The 22,766-nt window shown below is 41.7% G+C and overlaps 1 protein-coding gene across 1 annotated transcript; it reads left to right on the top strand.

Annotated features, from left to right (window-relative positions):
* Window positions 1-2,082: 2,082 nt before the first annotated feature.
* map1b (microtubule-associated protein 1B) lies at window positions 2,083-17,373 on the top strand (the record flags this gene model as incomplete). Its single annotated transcript, XM_079235154.1, has 7 exons — window positions 2,083-2,266; window positions 4,168-4,269; window positions 9,890-9,972; window positions 10,750-10,890; window positions 11,235-16,368; window positions 16,460-16,698; window positions 17,218-17,373. 7 exons carry the CDS (start codon window positions 2,083-2,085, stop codon window positions 17,371-17,373), a joined length of 6,039 nt encoding a protein of 2,012 aa, XP_079091280.1.
* Window positions 17,374-22,766: the final 5,393 nt, after the last annotated feature.

Below are 22,766 nucleotides of genomic sequence, written 5' to 3'. Positions count from 1 at the left end.
CAAAGAGAGCTCAGACAGTTCAGGTGCATTGTTAAAAAAGAGCTGCAACATGATTTGAGTAGCAGTAACAGACACATCATTAACAACGTGAAATCCAGTTATAGGGGTTTGGATGATGTCATCCTAATACTGTTTTCTCTGCATGTATTTCTCTTCATTGTATATGTTGTCTGTTTCCTGAATAAGTCTCTTTGTTTTCCAGACTCACAGACATGATGCGGCCTCTTTGTTGTTTTTACAAGTGACCCGGGGCATCCCAGGATTTGATGTTTTGTAAGACCCACAAGGGTTTAAGGTTATTGAATTATTAAAATCTTTCCTTTTTCTTTTCTTTTAATGCATGTGCACAAACAAAATCCTACAGCGGTCTTATCCATCAGCCCACCTCCTGAGAACCGCACACATGTTCCTCCATCCTGAGGGGACTGTTGGTGGCAGCCTGTTGTATTTTTAATGCCTTCCTTCTTTCCCAGCTGCGTATGATGAATGTTTGATTTGCCCTCCCATGGCCTTATGGGGAATATGACCAAGCCCAGCCGAGTGGACTCCTGTTCCTGAGCCGTATTAAAGTATACAACGCACCTGCAGGACCCCATCCACGAGGCAGAATGGCAACAATGAGAAAAATCAGGGTTGTGTGTGTGTGTGTGTGTGTGTGTGTCCTATAGTGCATCCTGAGCTGTCTCTTTCAAATGTGTGACCGTCGGCTACAGTTCTGAAGTCTGTCTGCTTTCACAAAGAGACTAATTTTAGCTTCTGCTTTAGACGATTCTCCTGGGAAGCATCTTTTTATGTTTACATCGTAAGATAAAAAATGCTTTATTATTCACTGCCAAAAGCATTTAATATCTACACACACACACACACACACAAGCCGTTTCCTTTCTGGTGAAATATAGCGAACTGGAATCCTTTGATCTCTGTTCTTTTTAGCTGCTGTTCGTTTGTAGCTGTCCCTCTTTAACCCGCCTCTGATTTGATATTTCTTTGATCCGTAAACTTGTTTTTGTGAGATGGAAGATTTCCACAATCAAAGACCTGATTTGTTTTTTCAAGGGAATCTCTTGGAACTGCTGGTTTAGCTGTGAGAGGCCGACCTGGTGAGATCACGTGACGGATGCTGTGATCCGACATCAAGCGTTATCTCTACATAAGAAGGAAACTGGAGGGTTCCAAACACTTTATGCATATGGTATTAAGGGAAGCATGTTTGGATAACGCCTCAGTCAATTTCTAATATTATGATTTGCCGTGGTGATGCTATTTCTGCATTATTCCATGGCTATCATATCATATTACATACATTATTTGCATTGTTGCACTCTCCTATTTTTTGTTGTTGTTATTTTTATTTTTATTTATTTATTTAAACCTTAATATGCACATACATACTTGCACTTCTACTGTTTAAGTTTAAGTTAATTTCATTTAATTCTAAATCATCTTTAATACCAGACCAACACCAATGAAATTAAAGCACTTAAAGGGGTCTTGTAAGAGATATAAGCGTCTTTGAGTATTTAGAAAAGCGCTATATAAATGAACGTATTATTATAAATATATATTACAATATTTGTACGTAGAATCAATGCAGAAATGTTGTATTTTTTAAATGTATTTTATTATTTAGAAAGTCAGCATTAGAATAATCTATGAAGCCTTTGATGCATCTTTAAATGAAGTCTTTCAAAAGAGAGCTCTGCAGGTTAAAGGTATTTTTTAACACGTGTATATTTATATTTTGAATGGGCAGTGGTTAAAAAGTACTCCACGCCCCATCAGACGTGTATCTATCTGAGCAATGATGAAGGCTCCAGCACAAAGCAGCATCTCAGTGACTTCCGGAGGCGTTTGATTCGTTGCGGATGACATCAGCTGTGGAGTGAGTGTGCGGAAAAAAACAAAACCCAGCGCCCTCTTCTCTCCCCGGTTACCGAACATGACACACTGTCTGCTGGTATAAAAACCTAGGGCCACTCCTCTCCGGGCTCCACTCGCGTGTCTGGACCCCAGCAGCGAATACAGGGAGGAGGCTGCGCGCGCGTATCCGGGGAGCTACAGGGAACACAGACAGACGACAGGATGGCCACCCTGGTAGGATCCGCAGAAATGGAGACGTTATCCGTGCAGAGCCACGCGGGGACGTCTCCCACATCCTCCAGCCCCTCGCAGCACTTCAACGACAGCAAGTTCTACCTGCTGGTGGTGATCGGGGAGATCATCACGGAGGACCACCTGAAGTGTGCCATTGCGGACATAGAGAAAGGTAAGATGGAGCTTTTGATAACGGGTGCAGGCCACCAACGTAACGTCTTCATAACTACTTGAACAGCGTATGTTTGCGTGTAGAAGTTCCTCTCGTGGCTGTGGATGCACCTGTTTGCAACTGGAACGTTACGCGCGATATTACGCATATTGATGGGGCGTTAATAATATTTAAACCTTATTTATTGCGTCATTATTTGAGGCAGAGGTGATGTTGTTTGTAACAAGGGAGATATGGAACAGCCCCTCCCAGTAGCATCACCACAAACACATCTTTCCACCCACACGTATACCTTCCCTTACCACCCACTGTGTGTGAGTTCAGTATGATTATCATATTAATGTCGGTAGGCCCAATTGTTGTCATCCAACACACGTGGGCCCGCTGCTCTAACGCAGCTATACCTGCAGTGATTCAGCATTAAATCCGCACTATGCGTCAACAATGCAGTGTATCGCGTGTCTTTGGCTCCGGCGCGGCTGCGGGGTTTCCCCTCCCGCAGCACCTTGGGTTCAGGTGCGTCAGGCTTTTGTTTCAGGAGAGGGTCCCACGGAGGGTCCCACGCGTCACCATTCAGTCAGACAGGAGACAACCGGGTTAAATAAAGCAGCTTTAATTAATTCTATTTAACTATGTTATAGCCAAGCAGTCATTTCCGCCTCACAACACACACGGAAATGACTGCTTGGCTATAACATAGTTATAGGATAGTATTAGATTCATCTCTCCATCATCATCATCATCATCATCATCATCATCATCATCATCATCATCATCATCCCGCATCCAGCTCTCTCATCCCGCACCGGCTGGTGGGCGTGGCTCGGTCCGCACTGCGGTCCCTACGGAAAGTCACAAGGAACGATTTTCAAAATGAGCAGGGCGTTTTAGAAAAGACACAGCTGCTGTAGTTGTCTGCCTTTATGGACTGAGGGCAATGTTTGTGAGAGAGAAGGAGGAGGAGGAGGAAGAGGAGGAGAATATGGCGCAGTTAGGAGAAAAGAAAGACGCGTTTCCTTCTGGGTCTCACCTGCTTTTAGGATCACTGAACTAGAGTTTAACCTGTGGGATTCACTGCAATGTATTATGTTAATTTCATGTATTGTTATGTGTGCCCTGGCTGTGTCAGATCGTGAGACCAAAAGTTTACTATTACCCTTGTAAAAATCATAACAAAAGGTTCTTTCACTAGTTTTGGTTGTATCACACAATCGTGTGACTCTAAAGATCGAGTGTGTGGAGTCGTTTTATTTTATTATTATTGTAAAACGACATTTTATCATCTTCATCCCTGTTGCTCGTGCTAATCGATTCATGTTCTCATGTTATTGCCACACCCTTTATCCTCCAGGTTTCTCTTATGTAATACCCTTTCAACACATAATACTGTGAGTATTCACCTTTCATGTGCAGTAAAGCTCAGATAGAAACACTCCAAACAGTCCTTTTGTCTCCGTTTCCCATGCATGTCATCATGTAACGACAGAGGCCTTAATCGGGCCTTTACTCTGCATGATGAAGATGAGGAGAGGATGATACCACCATGACTCAGCTGAGAGGAGATTATATGCTTCATGGTGCAACACAGGGCCATGGATATTTCCTATCATAGATTTGTTTTCTCATGCCAAACCAGTAACACGTCTATGCATGTGTTCACTCTAAGATTTTCGAATAAACTGGAAGCAAAGGATCAGTGAGATAGATAGATGTGGGCGTGGGTGAGACTTTGCACATTTGCTGGACCTGTTGCCAAGTTCCTCAGTGTGTCGTCTGCTTAGAGCATTGATTCATTTTCATACAGCGGAGATAACATACGCTTTTCTTCGCTGCCGATCTTTCTTCTCCTTCATCTTTTCTTGTTGGTTTATATTTGCGTTCCTTTTCTGTTTATCTCGCAGGGATTCGCTCATGGGACACCAACCTCATGGACTGCAACCTGGACCAGGAACTCAAGCTGTTTGTCTCCAGACACTCGGCTCGTTTCTCTGCCGATGTCCGAGGTAAACTGGAAATGAAATAACCGGTTTCACTGATAAGTTAAAGCGTTGTCAATTCTCTTCAAATCATTTTACACCCCAACAAGAGTCAATAAATCAAATGTTCTGATAAAAAAATAAGAAAAACATCCCATTTCTGTTGCCCGTCCAATTATTTAATGTGACCCTAATTGTCAAGTCAGAGGAACAGACAGGAGTCCAGATGGGGTGAAAGCTAAACGTTCTAACTCGTCAAAGTCACAAAACAAGGGAGAAACTGGTCCTGAAAACTAAAGCTTGAAGGCGATGCAAACACAGAGGTTCATAAAGGAGACAATCTCACACCTGAGGAGGGAAAAGCACAGACTAAATACACAGGGGAAGGCAGGCAAGAGGCCCAGGTGGAAACAATGAGGGCGGGGCTTCACATGGGGAGGGAGGAGCCTGGAACGAGAACAGGTGACGGGAATAAACAATCAGGAAACACAGGGTGTAAAGCTGCGTTCACACCAAACGCGTTGCGAATTTGACGCGCGAGTAGATTACGGATGATATTATGAACCCAGACACCATGGAGTTTGATGTTCCGACGCATGTGGAATTTACACAACAAGTATAAAGCAGAACTAGTGGTTATTTCCATGGTGGATGGCGGAAACGGTGACTGTTTTTACGGAGATAAGCCACGCCCCCTTTCAGGCGCGAGTAACATTCGCAGCACGTTTGGTGTGAACGCAGCTTTACACTAATGGAGGGGCGGGCTGTCAATGTTGCCCACTTTGCAACGTTCTCTTTAGATTTAGCGACATGCAGCTAGTGCTGCTAGCTACGCTCATCTGAAAAGAGTCAACAACACTTTGCTGTTTATTTCTTTGGTACGATCTTTTTTTTAATCTAGCGTACTTGCCTGTGCCTCAAGATTACCAACCTTATAGCTTCAAATAGCTTCCATTTCATAAACAAAACCTGAGACACACTTTTCCAGAAGCCGATCATTTATTTAAGTAAAGGATTAAAAAATGTATTTAAGGAAAAGTATGAAAGTATTAATAGCCAAATAAACTTGAAAGTAAACATACACTTTATGTAAAATATACACTTATACACTATATGATTATTATCACTGATGCATGACATTGTAATTGGAGGAAATGGTTTTAAGTATACTATAAATACTACACTTCACATAAAAATCCAGCGATGCAGTTTGTTGCTCGCTACAAAACTATAATGTTAAAAAATGCTGATAATACCTCAGTCAGCTTTAGCTTCCGTGCACTATAGAGGGTTTTATGACCGGCTCCTCGTGGATATGTCCTCTCAGCTGATATTACTTGCAAGGTGAGCGAGAGATGGAGGAGCTCCAGCGGGCCGGACGTGTCCGTCAGTGGGCGGCTTGGCCTTGACGCTCAGCAGCAGTTCAAGCCTCTGCTTGGCTTGGCTCCATATTGAATATGACCAGGGTTTCATACTTCACAGTAGATTGAACCAGACAACAACTGCTGCTGCAGCCTGAATCAGGTGATTTATTTTAATGCAGTAATATCAAATCTCAGAATTGGGCTCACGGAGGTGAAATACAATAACTTGAGAGGGAGGTGAAACATGGACATGTATTGAAAAAGACTCTGAATCCCTTTCATCCAACCTTTTTTTTACCATTTTCCCATCCTCCATCCTTCCTCCTTCATGTGTGCTGTTGCCTTGCAACGCAGTTCTAGATGTGCAGTTGATTTGGGAGTAATTAGCAGCGAGTCCCCAGTGGTATGTATCTGTGCATGAAAATAAAGAAGGGAGGGGATGGCTGTGAAGAGAAAGAAGATGAGAGAGAAGCAAAGGAGGGCTGTGGGATGAGGTGGGAAGGACAAAGCAAATGGGTGAAGAGAGACGTGACTCAGAGACAGAACGGCTGTTCGGATTAGTGCATTAATTAAACCAAGAGTATTTGACATAACTCTGCAGAAAAACTGGAATAATATTGTTCTCTTGTATTCTGCAACTTGAGTCTATTTCTCAAGGGGAGGATTTCCATTGTCTTTTGAACTTTTAATACATGAACTGCTTCATGGAGCTTCCTAGAAACATTCGCAGGGCTGTCAAGTTTATTAAGGACAGTTGCCCTGCATTTTTATGTTGTTGTTTTGTTTTTTTCATTCATAGAAGTACACATTTAATTTAAATTTGTGAGTTTCTGTTAGAGCAGAAAACAAACAGCTTGAAAGCAATACTGTGACATTTGGGTGTACACTTATTTGCTTTCTTCTCTGAGAGTTTGATGAGAACTCTTACATCCGTCAGCTGCTTAGCTTAGCATTAAGACCAAAGGTAACAAAATATGCTTGTCAGCATCTCCAAATTGCATTAATTAGCACATTAAACCGTGTTTGTTTAATCTGTGCAAAAGCAATCAAACATGGGCCATAGTATTGTCGGTTCAGGAGCAGTAACGTCCCAAAGTTGTTGTATTAAGAAGTAGTGACTGATAGGTAGCCAGGCTAGCTGTTTCCAGTCATTATGCTAAGCTAAGGTAAGCTTACAGGCTGCTGGCTGCAGCTGTATATTTACTGGAGAGATATCAGAGTATGATATCAATCTTCTTATCCAACTCTCACCATTAAAGCAAACAAGCATGGACAAAATGTCGAGCTCAATCAAACATTTAGTGCATTTTCCAGATAGTTGATTATGCAGCTGACCTTATGGAAGGTATCACTTCCTACTAGTTGTCGTAGTTTGTTTCTGTTTATATTTTAGCTGGTAGTACATGTAGTGCTTATGGCCCAGTTCTTACAGGAAAACACAAACCAGCAGGTGGTGTAGGGCGGAGGGGGACGAATGCAATTATCTGTCTGCTTGACGGATGTTATGGCATCCATCACACCGTGTTAGTGCACAGGAAGCCTGAACCCCACAGTGAGGAGGAAGAGGAGGAGGCAGGAAGAAAAATGGCAAGGAGGAGATCCCAGTGTCCCCTGATGGATTCATAATACTTCTGGTTATGCATAGATTTCAATGAAATCACCACTGAAGCCTAAAAAGGTTCTCTGGAAAACCACAAATCCACTCTTTCCACTATTACGACATTAGTAATTAGGAATTGTGACTTTGTAATTAAAATCCTCCTGAAATTCTTCACAAATACGATCCTGTGTTCTTATTAAGCCGTTAAACCTGATTGACCCTGACAATAAATCAGCAGATAGATTGATCAGTTTCACAGCCAGACATATTACATATTAGTTCCCTTTATAATCCAGACACGGGAACAAGTGACATTGAAAGCTGTGCTCGGGGGGCGTCTTCAAGTCACATGGTCAATTATTCTGTTGCGGTGGAAAAGGAAACGACAGGAAGGAGAAAGGTGCTGACACATGCAGGGCAGCCATCTGAGGAGATGCGTTTATAATCATGTGTGAGGTCGATTTTTTTGGGGGGGGATGCAAAAAAGAGAAGGAGACACTGAATTTAGTTGTTCCACTGATCTATTTTTGGGGAGGTGCCATCCACATTGATGTTCCCCTGTCTGGCTCTGTCTGTGGCGGGCAGGCGATACCAGTCTTGCACTTTGTATTCAGCCCGAAGGAGGAATGCTCAGTGATGCACGACGCATTACCTCGCCTCCCGCTGAGACACAGCATTAAGGATTTTTATATCGATCAAGGTAATTGTCAGGGTCAAGCAAGCCCCGCTGCACGATCTGTCATTTTTTGACGAGTTGGCCCTCGTCAGACACCGGTGATGTGTCGGCTCGATGCGGGCGGTGCTGGTGCTGGAAGCAGACTAATGTATTTCTGTTTCACGACATGAAATGGCAGCAGGGCGTAAACCACAGTGTAACAAACAAAGAAACATGCTTTTTTAATATTACATTGGCGACGGCTTGTGTGCGGGAGCATGACAGGATGAACGATAGCCATCCGTGATTGATTGTTCTCTCATTTTACACACCACGGAAAATCACTTGTTCTCCGGTCATCAGTTTAAGAAGACTGCTGTCTTTTCAGAATGAAGCTGAGCGAAGCTGGTTTAACTGGGATTGTGATGATGGTGGGATTAGACCGGCTTCCAACTGTGAATAACATACACATGCAAAGGATCAAAGATCCAGAGATTACATTCTGTTATTATGACTTTCAAATAAATCACAAACAGATGTTCAAAAACTAAAATAGAAAATATCAGATCTGAAAAGAAATCATTACAATTATAGCCTGCATCTCTGCCAAAAACAATTTTCCACATAATTATATCTTAAAGTTAGTCCCCCCCCCCCTCGTGAAACAAAATGCATCATGTTTTACGAGGGGAAAAGTCAGGGGATTACCATTAGGAGTCATCCACTGGGAACCATGAACGTGGGGTCCAAATCTAACATTCATCAGACTGACAGTTTGAATAGGAAACAAGTAAAAGTATCATAACCGTCATTTATCTCACAATCTTGTTTTATGGGAAAACATATAGACTAAATTGCTTTTTGACATTGATATCTCTATCGTATACGATCTTATTGTTGAAGCAATAATTCAGCTTTACACTGTAAACTAACAAGAATATCTTAAAACTGAGGAAGCCAGAACCCTTGAAATGCACTGATGTATTTGTGTTGCATCGTTCTTTCATGTGAATGAACCTTTAGTTTACTGATATTATTTACATTTGATAAAACAATGAAATCGGTATTCGTTTGAAAAGAGACGTGCCAATGCATCTGGATGCAAAAAGAATAGCAACACCCCTCTCTCCTCTCCCAGGGAAAGCAGAACAAGGTGATGTTGTCTTTGTCATTTAAGCATCAGCCATGATACTGAATTTTTATGAAAAATCAAAAATCAAAAGGCACACTAGGAATAGTATTCCCTCCAGGCAGCAAATGGAGTGCAACAGCAGAACTGCTAAAGGGTTGGCAAGTGGAGAAAGACTTGTTATTTCAAGCATCTTCCATTCGTTGAATGAAAGAGTTTTTCCATATAGAGTGACAGCCCTCTGGGAGGCAGCTAATGGCTGTGGGCTCCATAATGAGAATCTGCTGTATGAAATATATATATATGGAAGAATCGGCCCAGCAGCCAGATAGCTGCCGCAGGATCACGTCCCTGGAGACGAGGCAACATTCTCTCCTCTGAATTTTAAGCTGATATTCAAGCAACACCTCGCTGACCTCTGAACCTGACAGGGAACATATTCTTGTTTTCCGTATTCGCAGAATGTTAGCGGCAGCACTTCCTTTTTTTCTTTTCTGAGTTGGCTGTGGGGGAATCCATCGATTCATTTATTCAAAAAGAAATGAGATAACAAGGAGAAGAAACAGAGACGGAGATGCGTTAAGATGAATCATGATTTTGTCAGCTGGACCAAAGAAAAAATAAATACAGACAGAGGTGGGAACCAAGTCATCTTCATCATCAATCATACAACATGTAAGATGATTGATTATGAGCTTGTCACACCCACTTTTAATTTTCTGTGTAACAAGAAAACGGCGTGTGGTATATGTATACCAAGTCGAGCCGATTATTATCATTTGAGTAATTGTCTCAGCATAAAATAACATTATATATATACCCTTTCCATGTGATAGTAAATTGAAAACCTTTGTCATGCATTTTTTTCTTCTCTAACTATTTTCCATATTGTTTTTCAGGGCAGAGAATCCTTCACCATAAAAGTAATATCCTGGAGACGGTGGTGCTCATCAACCCTTCAGATGACGCAGTCAGTACCGAGGTAAAAAAACAACAACTATAATTGTTGTTAAGTTATTCTATAACCTCTTCCTCATTCTGTAACTTTGCATTTGATCTCCCATCGAGGGATGATTGACAAATACATTCAATAAATGCACATTTACAAAGCAATTACAGCGAGGAAAGGATTATTCTTCAACCTTGACTGTCAACCACGGTTGGCCTATTATCAACCCTCTTCATAGGAACGGCTGTTAGAAGCTGTTGGTTGGAATGAAAAAGCAATTAGGATCTCAAAGGACAAGAGTAATGTCTTGTTTACTGCTAGAATAACAAGTGCAGCCTTTATCTTTTGCCATTACATTAAAGCTTTTACTAAATTATGATGACAAAAAAATGACACATGAGGGTCAGGAGGGTTGGCTCTCGCACCCCCCATCCATGTCTGCAGTCAAACTGTGCATTAATAATATCTCACAGCGCAGCAGGGTTGACCTGGCTAGCCGCCAGCAGCTGATGTTGAAGTAGAAAAAAAATAAAAGAGCAACAGAATGAGGGGAAGAGGCAAGAGATCGACGGAGGAAAAGAAGCTTAGCGGAGTCGGATAATTAGCTAATGGATTTGAGTGACGTGGAACTGGTGATATTTCAAATGCAACTCATCGAGCTGATTGCTGCAAGGCTTTGTATGTTCTGTCATTTTATTTATGTATGGTACTCATTTTAAATAAATAAAATATTACTTTCTCTTTTTATCTGTGTTTATTTCATTTCAACCAAAGTCAGTGGTGTGTCGTGTCATTTTCTTCTCTTTCTAGGCTCGCTTGATGATCTCAGACACTGCCAGACACAAACTTCTGGTTCTCTCAGGGCAATGCTCTGAACTCAGCGGGGAACTGATTCTTCAGTCTGGATCTTTCTCTTTCTTCAACTTCATAGACATATTCACCGACCAAGAGGTGAGCTGGCCTGAAGATTTTTATTTCACCAAAATGTGATCTATTGACACTGTAGTATGATAGTCTACCGCATGTTCATACACACGTGTTGGCAAATTCATTTTGTACATTAGTGAAAGGCTTTTTATCGAATGAGAAAATTATATATTATATATAAACACCCTTTCAATAAATGCATGGTGGTTGCTTTCTCTGAAAGCTCTCATTCTTGCCTTACAACTTCACATACACGCCATACAGACATGTACATAAACACAATTCCACTGAATATGTGATTGCAATACTCATTGTATGACGGACTCTGACATATTAAAGATTAATCACTTAATTTTTGTCATGCACAGATTGGTGAATTGCTCAGCACCATTCACCCGGGAAACAAAGCCAACCTCACTCTGTCCTGCCCTGAACAAGGCGAATGGAAAAACTCCAACTTGGACAAACACAACCTGCAGGACTTTATTTACATGAAAATAAACTCCACTCCCATACTCCCTGAAATGGAGGGCCTCTCGGAGTTCACCGAGTATTTGTCTGAATCAGTAGAGATCCCATCTCCTTTTGACATGTTAGAACCACCAACCTCGGGTGGATTCCTGAAACTCTCCAAACCGTGCTGTTACATTTTCCCGGCTGGTAGCGGTGACTCTGCTCTCTTTGCCGTCAACGGCTTCAACATGCTCATTAATGGTGGCTCGGACCGGAAGTCGTGCTTCTGGAAGCTGGTGAGGCACCTGGACCGTGTGGACTCCATCCTCATGACCCACATCGGCGACGACAACCTGCCGGGCATCAACAGCATGCTGCAGAGGAAGGTCGCAGAGCTCGAGGAGGAACAGTCACAGGGGTCGACAGCTAACAGTGACTGGGTTAAGAACATGATTTCTCCAGATATTGGCCTTGTGTTTGTGAACCTTCCTGAAAATCTGGATAACTCCGATCCTAATTACAGAGTGCGGAAGAATCTTGAGGAGGCAGCATTCACTCAGCAGTTCCTCACCAAGCTAAATTTGAGGTTAGAGCCTTTGCAAAGGCCTGTTGGTAACGCTATTGAACCACTCATACTTTTTCAGAAAATGGGTGTTGGGAAGCTTGAGATGTATGTGCTCAATCCATCAAGGAACAGCAAGGAGATGCAGCACTTTATGAAGCAGTGGACAGGAAGTGAAAAAGACACGGCCTCCATTCTGCTGCCAAACGGAAAAGAATCTGAGTTCCCCGTCTCTTACTTGACTTCTATCTCTTCACTCATTGTGTGGCACCCTGCAAATCCCTTAGATAAGGTTGTGCGTGTTCTCTTTCCTGGAAATACCACCCAGCATCAAGTCTTTGAAGGTTTAGAAAAGCTAAAGCACTTGGACTTCCTGAAACAGCCAGTTGTCACTCAGAAAGCGATGTCTTCTAATACGCCGGGAACACCGACACTTAAGCAAGCAAAGATGAAACACAGAACAGACAGTAGAGAGAGCCTAAAGTCTACCCCAAAGCCATCACCGAGCAAAAGCATCAGAAAGGATTCAAAGGAGGAAGAAAAGGCAAAGGCAGATGCGGAATCGTCTCATGAAAAAACACAGAAGACTGAGAAGAAAGAAAAGGCCCCCCTGAAAAAGGAAAAGGCAAAAGCACCCGAAAAAGAATCAAAAGCAAAGGCAGAGCCAGCAGCTCAAAATGAAACTCCAGAAAAAAAGAAGCTTGACATAAAACCCAAAAAGGAGGCCAAAATTGCTGTGGAAAAGAAAAAGGAGGTTAAAAAAGAAGTAGCAAAGAAAGATGATACGCCAAAACACGAAATTAAAAAGGATGAAAAGGTAAAAAGAGAGGAGGCAAAGAAAGTTGTAAAAAGGGATATCAGAAGAGATTCACCGATGAAGGAGAAGAAGGACGAAAAGAAAGAGCAAAAGAAAGACGTCAAAAGGCCCTTTAAAGACATGAAGAAGACTGTGGGTGAAGAAAAGAGTCTAGCACCAAAACCAAAGCCCCTGAAAAAAGACAATGCAAAGAAAGACGCAGGAATCCCATCAAAGTTAAAAGACAAAGGAAAGCCAAAGGTGACAAAGAAGGAGACAAAGGTGGACAGTGGCAAGCTTGCAGCGAGTGCAGCTGCTCTTGCAGAGGACCCAGAAGTAGTAAGATCCCTGATGTCCACACCAGAGGACCTCACGAAGGACTTTGAGGAGCTTAAAGCTGAAGATTTGGTGGAGGATGATGCAACTGTGCCACAAATTAAAGAAGAAAAGGCTGTGATGATCCACAGTGAAGAAATCATACAAACCAAAGATTCACCTGAGGCATTAGAGTCTGTGGATGAGGGTATAACCACTACAGAGGTTGAAGGAGACACTGGAGAGACTCCAGAAGAACAAGTCCTGAAAGAAAAATTCAACGGCAATGTAAGTGAGAAGTTTGAAGATGAAGGTACTGTCATGGAGGAGACATCTGAGGGAGGAGAATATGAAGAGAAGGGAGAGATAGAAGAAGTGTATGAACCACAAAGAGTGGAACCAGATAAGCCTATTCCCAGTGAAGATGAACACCAAGACAGAAATAATGACGTCAAACCAGAAGCTAGTGTTGAAGACAACGCTGATGTAACTAATAAAAATGTAGAAGGTCAGCTTGTGGGAGAAAACGCCAATCACAATCTGTTTCTATCAGCCTCACCAAAAGTGTCCTCACCTGTTTCTCCAGCTGCATCTATCCATGACGAAATGTTTCCTCTTGGCTTTGAGAGCTCAACAGCCTCGGATAATGAGAACAGAGATGAATTCCCTGAGGATTACACTTCTGGCCACACTCAGTCCACCATTGAGATCTCCAGTGTGCCTACTCCCATGGACGAGATGTTGACTCCGAGGGACATTATGAGTGACGAAAACAGCAATGATGAGTCTCCTTCACAGGACGTGGGCAGGTTTGGGACATCGGCATCTGGAGAGTTTGATCGGAAGAAGCTGTCTCCGCTTCAGGATTTGCAAGAGACAGATCACTCGCATAGTGATGCCACAGAAGGCCAGGACTACAACCACTCCGCTTCCACGATATCTCCCCCTTCATCCCTAGAAGAGGATAAATTCTGTAAGGAGTTTCCCTCTGCAGGGAAGGCTGAAGGGTTTGCCACAGCTCAGGAGTCATGTGAAGATCATGACACAGACACTGTTAGACTCGGTTCAACTTCCACAACATCACCTCTTGTGCGTTCTCCTTCAGTGGACCGCAAGGACAAGTTTGATTCTCCATCACTGTTTGTTGCTCCAATAGAACTGTCCACCACACTGGCAGGGGGTGCCAGAGAGACTGCTAATCCCCCCATCAGCCCGGATGACAAGACATTGGAGGGAGCTAACTCGCCTCAGTCCTCTGGTCACACACCTTACTATCAGTCACCAGTAGATGAAAGAGCAGGAGCTCTGCCACCTGTGTCCGAAGATGACGCCCAGGGTCCAATAATCGTGGAGGTCACAAGTGATAAAGAGGATTCCTCAAATAGAGGTACTCCAGAGCCTCATCAGCCAGAGCAAGAAAGTTCATCCCCTGCAGAGAAGATAATGTCCTCCCCAAAAGGCTCACCTTCAACTGAACCCGATTCCCCAACGAAGATGGAAAAGTCACTCTTCAATGTAGATCAGAGGAAAGATGGAGATTCAATCTTGTCTTCAGCACCAATGACAAAGCCAGAATCAGACACTAATCCTTTCACAGCTTTCAAAGAAGAGAGTAAAATGTCCATTTCAGAGGGTACCACATCTGACAAGTCAGGGACCCCTCCGGAGGAGGTGGTAGCAGAAGATACATTTTCCCATTTAGCTTCAGCGTCCACCGCCTCTTTGGCCACCAGCTCCTTGCCAGAACCCACCACTGACTCTCGATCCCTTCATGCTGAGGTAGGCTCTCCTCACTCAACAGAGGTAGACGACTCTTTGTCTGTATCTGTGGTTCAAACACCAACCACCTTCCAGGAAGCCGAGGGATCTCCATCCAAGGAGGATAGCCCGAGGCCCATGTCTATCTCCCCAGACATCTCACCAAAGACGAAAAGCAGAACACAGGACACAAAATCCCCAGAGCACTCCACTATGTCAATCGAGTTTGGCCAGGAGTCTCCTGACCACTCCTTAGCCCTGGACTTTAGTAAGCAATCTCCAGAGCATCTGTCTGTGGGAGGCGGTTCACATGCAACAGAGAATGGCCCGACTGAGGTTGACTACAGCCCCTCAGATGGAGCAAATGGAAACCCATCTGAAGACCATAGTTCAGCAGTGGAAAAGTCTTTTCTTTTCGAAGAGAGTGATTCAGTGCTTGCCACTTCTGCAACCCCATCAGATGCATCTCAGTCTACTCCCACTGTTACAACCCCATGCCAGATGACAGAGATGCTACGTGCCGTGGCTGACCAGACAGATAAGTCTCCAGTCACCCCAAAGGCACCCTCTCTAACCCATTCTCCCCATTCCAATGAGTCATCCCCAGTGCTAGGAGGCTCCCCGCCTAAAGAAAAAAGCAGCCCAATTTCACCATCTGTGGAGAGCATTACTAATAAATCTGACACGCAACAGAAATACGACAAGTCACCCTCACCTCCCAAAGCTGCTTCTCCTTCATCGTCTTTTGCCTTTTCAAATAAAGAGACCGTTTCTCCGGCAAAGGAGACTAATCCCTTTAAATGTGATGACTCTACACAATCCCCGGTGAGCCCCAGAGTTCCCTTTCCATCATATCTACCCCTCTCCTCTGATCCTTGTCATTATAATACTGCATGTGGCTCCAGGGACCCAGACTTTTCCACGAAGAAGAGCCCCTCTGCTCCATCTAAGACAGATGTCGACCTCTGTCTAGTCACTTCATGTGAGTATCTCCACCCCAAGACAGAACTGTCCCCGTCTTTCATGAACCCGAACCCTCTAGAATACTTTATCAATGAAGAGAAGGCCATGGCTGAAGAGAAGCAGCCTCTGGTCAAGTCAGCAGGAGGGCCCCCACCTCCAGGGGGTAAGCTTCCCACCAAGCAGTGTGAGGAGACCCCGCCCACATCCATCAGTGAATCTGCCCCCTCCCAGACAGATTCAGATGTCCCACCAGGGACAGAGGAGTGCCCCTCCATTACAGCAGACGCTAACATTGACTCTGAAGACGACTCCGAGACTCTGCCTACTGACAGAACGCTGACCTACAGGCAAGCCGATCCTCCTCCAGTGACCCTCAAGGACTCTGCTCCATCTTCAGGCCATCACGATGTCTGCATGGTGGACCCAGAGGCACTCAAGGCTGAAGAAAACCTCCACAATGCTAATACAGAAGGAGGAGAAAAGCCCAAGAAGAAAAAGCTCTTAAAAAAGTCTTCCTCCCCAGCGAGGAAGAGTGCTCTATCAAAAGTGAAGGACACAAAGACTTTGTCTCCAAAGAAGAGTGTCGGAGAAGGGAAAGACGCAAAAAATGCAACCAATACCTCTGCATCTAGAGGTGTAAAAAGTGCCTCGTCAGGTGAGTACGACTTACTTAACTACTTCACACAATTAGCTCATATCTTTTGAGAACTTCTCAAAGAGAGCGCTTTATTTGTTTGCCCTTTCAGGTACCGGCAGTGGAAAGGTATCAGGTGGGGCATCTCTGCCCAACTGCCCACCTATGTACATGGATTTGGTTTACATCCCCAATCACTGCAATGCCAAGAATGTGGATGCTGAGTTCTTTAAGCGGGTGCGCTCTTCTTACTATGTGGTCAGTGGCAATGATCCGACGGCTCAGGAGCCCAGTAGGGATGTGCTTGATGCTGTGCTTGAAGGAAAAGCCCAGTGGGAAAAAAACATGCAGGTAAGTAATAATGTGATTGATGTGATTCTGTAAAACTGTGCTGTTTTGTAGACAGTGAAGATACAATTCTGAGCCTCAAATTGAGATTGTTTTATTCCTATTTGGTAATGCCCACGCCCCAATTTCATTGTGCCAGAAGGGTTTCAAGGTATATATATATATACACAATATTGAATATTCAATATTCAATAGATTTGTTAGTTATAAACACATTTTATTTTGGCTTGCTCTTTGGTCCTCTGTTTATTACATTTGCATTTAGATTACAATGTAGTATATAAGCAGGGGTGAATGAAAAAAGTGAATTGGAATAAACCAACAAATGTTTTCCTACCAATGATTTTAAAAACTGACGTCCATAACTTTGCATATTTTCATTTCTCTGTTAAATCCCTGCTTGTAATACTACTGAACTCTGCATGCAGACATTATATCGGAAGAAGAGACAGAAAGACAAATAAATGTTCTGAATTATTCTGAATTCTTGAGCTGAGAAAACTTCTTCCTCTCCGGTGTCAGGTCACTCTGATTCCAACCCATGACACTGACGTGATGAGGGAGTGGTACCAGGAGACCCACGACAAGCAGCAGGAGCTCAACATCATGGTCCTGGCCAGCAGCAGCACTGTTGTCATGCAGGATGAGTCGTTCCCCGCTTGTAAGATAGAGATGTAGGAAGAAAAACCGGCGTAAAACCTAAGCAGACACTTAAACACTTATATTCTAAAATGCTACTTCTTGTGTACTAAACCCTGAAAAAGATGATATCTCCAAGGAGGACTAACAATAATACAAATTAGCCTTGAGGAGCTTTACATCCTGTAAAGTAAGACTTTTAGTGTGGGAGGAAATTAAAATCCCCCAAAATACAGCAAAGTCATTATTCTCCAATTTACCTAACTCATACGGTTCAAATAATGATAATGTTGACGAGGTATTGAGTTTCTTCTGATTTCCCAGATCAGAATACATGAGAGGGTTTAATCAATTTAGCTGCTGTAAAGGGACAAAACACCCTTGCATATGATATATTCTTGAATAACGGCTGTTATCCACACCAAAGGGTAAAACGTGTGTCCTGTTATTGCCTTAGGGAGAGAGTCAAAGTGAATGTATAAGAACTGGTGCAACGAGAAGAGTGGGCAGGCAACTCTACACACTAGTGGGCAATCCCAAAAAGGACTGTTATATGGTTACATAGTTAAATAGCGGTGGATAAGAATGAACTCACCACTGATAGCATTAATATGTCTGACTATGTTTTTAAGTGGGCTGGGTTTCATTTTATTTATAACGGATGTTTTGAATATGGTTTATGTTGCTGCTTGTGTATGAATACTAATTTATTATGTTAAATGATAATTTATTGTGCTTGATTGTCCAGATAGCCTTTTGCACTGCACAACAGGAGGTTGCTTCAGAATGCGCTCCCTTGCCTTTTGTCACAATGCTTTTCAGAGGATCGCCTTTTATTTCAGATTGACTGTTTTATTTCGGGTTATTTCAAAAGGAGGAAATCCAATCTTTTTCTTATACCTGTTTTTTTTTATGTATTCATTGAGCTATGGGGGAGCTAGCCTTTCCCATTGAAAAGCCGGTGAAGCAGGATATTTTCATAAACCTTAAAATGTCTTGTTTTTCTAAAGCATTGTACTATAATTATAAATAGCGTTGTGGCTGATGGAGTGGTTGGAAGACATGCATGATATGTTAAGATTTGTTCTCTTTTTTTTATGGGGGTTTTGCTCAAACTTGCATTAAGAACAACAGGGCTAGGCTAAATTAATTAATGTAAGGAGCATTTTATGATTTTTGCAAGTTTTGCCATGCCATTGTATACTACAGTAAATCAAATGGTGTACAAATGTGCATTGTATTAACATAACACTTGGCTTTGGGTGCACTACAGACGTGTTTCAGGTTGAAGGCTGAAAACTTCTTGCGACAGAAGAGTTTCTCCTCTTTAGTACGGATGGAAAGGTAACAGCTTCCAGTAGAAGCTTGAGAGAGGCAACTCACGAAGGTGAGAGTGAATGACTTGTGTGTTTTAGCTGAAAGTATGTAAAACGAAAACTAGACACTTTAAACACATACATGACACAAACCAAACTGACAGTACAGATCAACTTTGACAGGAGAAGCATTTAACAAATCACAACTCCATGATTACAGGCTTTGGTACTTTGGGCTATTCTATCAAGTCCCCAAGCTCACAGGATATTTCTGAAATGATGTCCGGTGTTCATGATACCACTAACGACTAGATTTCCCACAGGGAAAATCAAATCAACACCATGACCAACAACCCACCTATACAATCTCTGAAGTGACATTTCTCTTGAACTGGCATTTCTTCTGTCTATATACTTCCTCTCTTTCTCTCTCTGCCTATTTATCTATGCCTTTTTCTCCCTATCGTTCTCGTGGGAGAACTTTAATAATGTTTGTCTGCAGCTGTGTGGTATATCTGTCTTGTGATCGTGCATCTTCTCTGCCCCCTACTCCGACTCATATGTAGCTTCTAGCAATTAGTTTCAGCTGAAAGTATTCCTTAGTGCTTTCCAATGTTTGTGTGCAATATCTCCTCTACCCATATGGTGAAACTGATGTAAGAGGAACCACTACTAAGGAACAAACATTTAAAACAACCACATTAAAATCTGGTGTGAAAAAAAGCATTGTGTGTTTGTTTTTTCTAACCTACTTATAGGGTGCAGTTATGTTATCTTGTATTACAGAGGCAGTGTGTTATTTCTTGTAATGCTATAATCAGACAATGCAATGTTGAAAAGAAAATTGCTCCATAGATTTTTTAAGCAGCTTCTTCTTCTGGGCCTGGCTCGTTGTTGCACATTATAAACGAAAAATATCGTATCTCCAAATACCTCGCTTAGAAGTGAATAATGACGTTAGCTATTAACATGCTCAAAGAAGTTACTCCTTTACAATTCTACTCGTGAAACAAGAACAAGCCACGCTATTGGCTGTGTGATCCTGTACAGTGGTTATTTGAGCCAGAAGCTAACTAGCATGCTAACATGCTTGCAATACCAATGCTAACTTTCGGATGTTTAGCAGACCAAGGTTTACCATGAGTTTCCCATCTTAGTTTAGCGCATTAGCATCGCTAACATTTACTCAATACCACTTAACACACGCAGAGCTGATGCAGTATACGTGATACATCAAAGATAGAGCCGCGGTATGTGAGTTAAATTATGGAACAACGCCAACATGAATGTAAGAATGGTCAACACATTTTGGGTTTTCAAAAGGATTGTTTCTAAAACTATTTTTGATGAAATATATATATATATATTATTTGTTTCTTTATATTGAATTAATTTTCTGATTTAATTGAAAAGAATTTAGGATATGAATATATAAGCATTATGCTTCTACCTATACCTTTTCAGTCTTTCTTTTTTGTATGTTAGATTGTGGCTTTACTTATTGTATTGTAAGTAATGATTGACTGAATAAAACACATACTAATAAAACACTACTATTCTACACTACCAGTAAAATGTTGTACTATGCACTTAATCATCCATGGATGGAAACTGTCTAAATACCTTGAAACCAAGACCAAACATATAGACCAAATGAATATCATAAATGTAGCATATAACAAATTAACATATTAAAATATATCAGAATAACATGAAACATGTCAGAAGGATGTGGGAAAGATAAAGTACATTTAGAGCGTATTTAGCTCCTCAGTATGGAGTGAACTGATGGACCTCAGCAGACGCCTCAGGGACACTAACTGTGAAAGCAGAACAGAGGACGTGTCTCAACGAATCAGCATCTATTTGCTGTACAGTGGGGTTCACAAGTCCACAGAGCTGATGTCTGAGCCAGTCTCTCAGAGCTGGTTCAGCATGCACTGCACACCAGTATGTGGAACGCTTTTATACAATATAGTGTATTATTATACAGAAGTCATGCAAAGGAAAGAGCATCTCCACTATTTATCCAAACCCAACAGGCAGCCACTGAGCTAAATTAGTCACTGGTTGAATAGACATGCATATCAATGTATGTCATAAGTATTGCAAGGTGGAGGTTAACCTATTTAATGATGTTTTAAGGGCAGGGACTTTAGAACAGTTGCACTCAGTCTGACAAAGTGATTAGTACCAGAGGTTTTCCGTGCCCAAACTATTTCAGTGGGGACATTTATTAATGATGATGGGGCACCCCAGGCACTTTCCAAAATCAAAGGGAAGCGCACGCAGGGATAAATCAAAGATGTAAGAGCTGCTATCTGTCGGCAGAACCTCAATGTTGGTGAAATCAAAGTCAAAGTGCCAGAAATAGACCTCCCCTACAGATAATACTATTTGTCCCTGTTGATTATTGCATTATTTGAGCAATTTAACCCTCAAACTGTAGTATAAGATGTTGGAAACCCTGCTTTTAAATCCATTCAAACACATGCAACTCGTGCACAAAGAGAGAAGCCCACAGAGACACACACACCTTGCAGGATAGCATGAATTATCCAAGGCCCTGTGTCTGATTGGCTGAGCAAGCAATCTCAGCTGGATGGGCTGAGATCTTGTTGCCAGGGCAACAGTGGGGAACTCCCTGTCCCAGCCCTATTTTCTCTGTGTCTATCTTTGGATTCACGTTAAGAAGCACCTCAATCATTGGAATGAATCTTCTCCAAGAGTCTGCAGGTTAGCAATTATGTTTACACAGAATGACCCACATTTTACCATTATATCCTGTATGAGGAAACCAGAAAAAGAACATGAGATTATGATGAAATGTCCACATGCATATGTGCATTTCTGGAATAGAACTTTACTTCTGCCAGAGTTCTAGTATTCAACAATCAAGATGGATCTACAGTATCTTAATTAAGAGTTGAATTTAAAATGTATTACCACAAATTACCACCAAAATGCAGCAGAACTCCTTCACTAGGACACACAGCCTTGGTTATGTGCTGCTGTGTAGGTCAATGGGTGCACTCACTAGTGGGAGGTGTTGGTGCTCACCGAGGCTTCCCGTGTTAAAGGGGAGTGGAGCTGAATGTAAATGGCTTTAAATCAAATAAAAAAAGGCATATTTAACTTACAATTTCCAACATATAATAATATATATATATATATATATATATATATATATATATATATATATATATATATATATATATATGTTTAAGCTTTATTTAACCAGGAAGGCTCTTGAGATGTTATGTATTTTACGAGAGAGATCGTTCCAAAATGGATGGAGTCACATAAACAATTTAGATAAAGGAGAGAGTGTGACTATATTTAAAACAGTAATGTTCGTCTTACAACATGTTGTGTATGTGGTGTTTAAATGTCTCATATGAAGTTTGTTTGGTGAATTATTCAAGCCCAGGGTGCGACGTGCGAAAATACAATTTTGGCAAATTCGGTACAGACTCTGAAGCACCTAGAGGATCTGGTGTGATAGTTGTTTGGAACGGAAGACGGGATTTTACATTTCGGCCCATACTGTATAAACATATTATACAAAGGTATGAAGATACACATGTTTCCCTCTTGTTGCTTCACTATAATAATGTAACATTCTAATGGTATATCTTCAATTTGAGTTAAAATTGAAAACATGACACAATTGCAGAAAATGCAGGAAAAAATAATAATATTAAGTATTCATTTATCTTTAAAAGCGAGAGTAGAGGGGTATAAGGAACAAAAGCCTGGAAGATGTATAAAATGGCCTACAGAGTAAAATACAGATATATATAGTGGTAATATTAATACAGATATATAGTGGTAATATGTATTAATAAATTATATTCATTAAATATCATTAAATAATGACTAAATAATCATTAACAGTATGGCGTAGGAATATGCTAAAATATATAGCATACAGTATGAACAGTGTTAAATTAATACATAATGTGTATCACTAAACTATAGAATATTTTCAATATGTATTGCAATGGCAACCAAAGCCAACGGCAGGCCAACAGTGTATGTATGTGAATGATTTATTAAACAAAGGATATTATTATTTATGATTCTGTCCTAAACTTTCTGATAGTGGCAAACTCG

This window comes from Taurulus bubalis, assembly GCF_910589615.1.
Source record: "Taurulus bubalis genome assembly, chromosome: 19".
Taxonomy (NCBI): Eukaryota; Metazoa; Chordata; class Actinopteri; order Perciformes; family Cottidae; genus Taurulus; species Taurulus bubalis.
The sequence above is the reverse complement of the archived record's forward strand: the minus strand, read 5'-3'. Positions and strand labels throughout refer to the sequence as shown.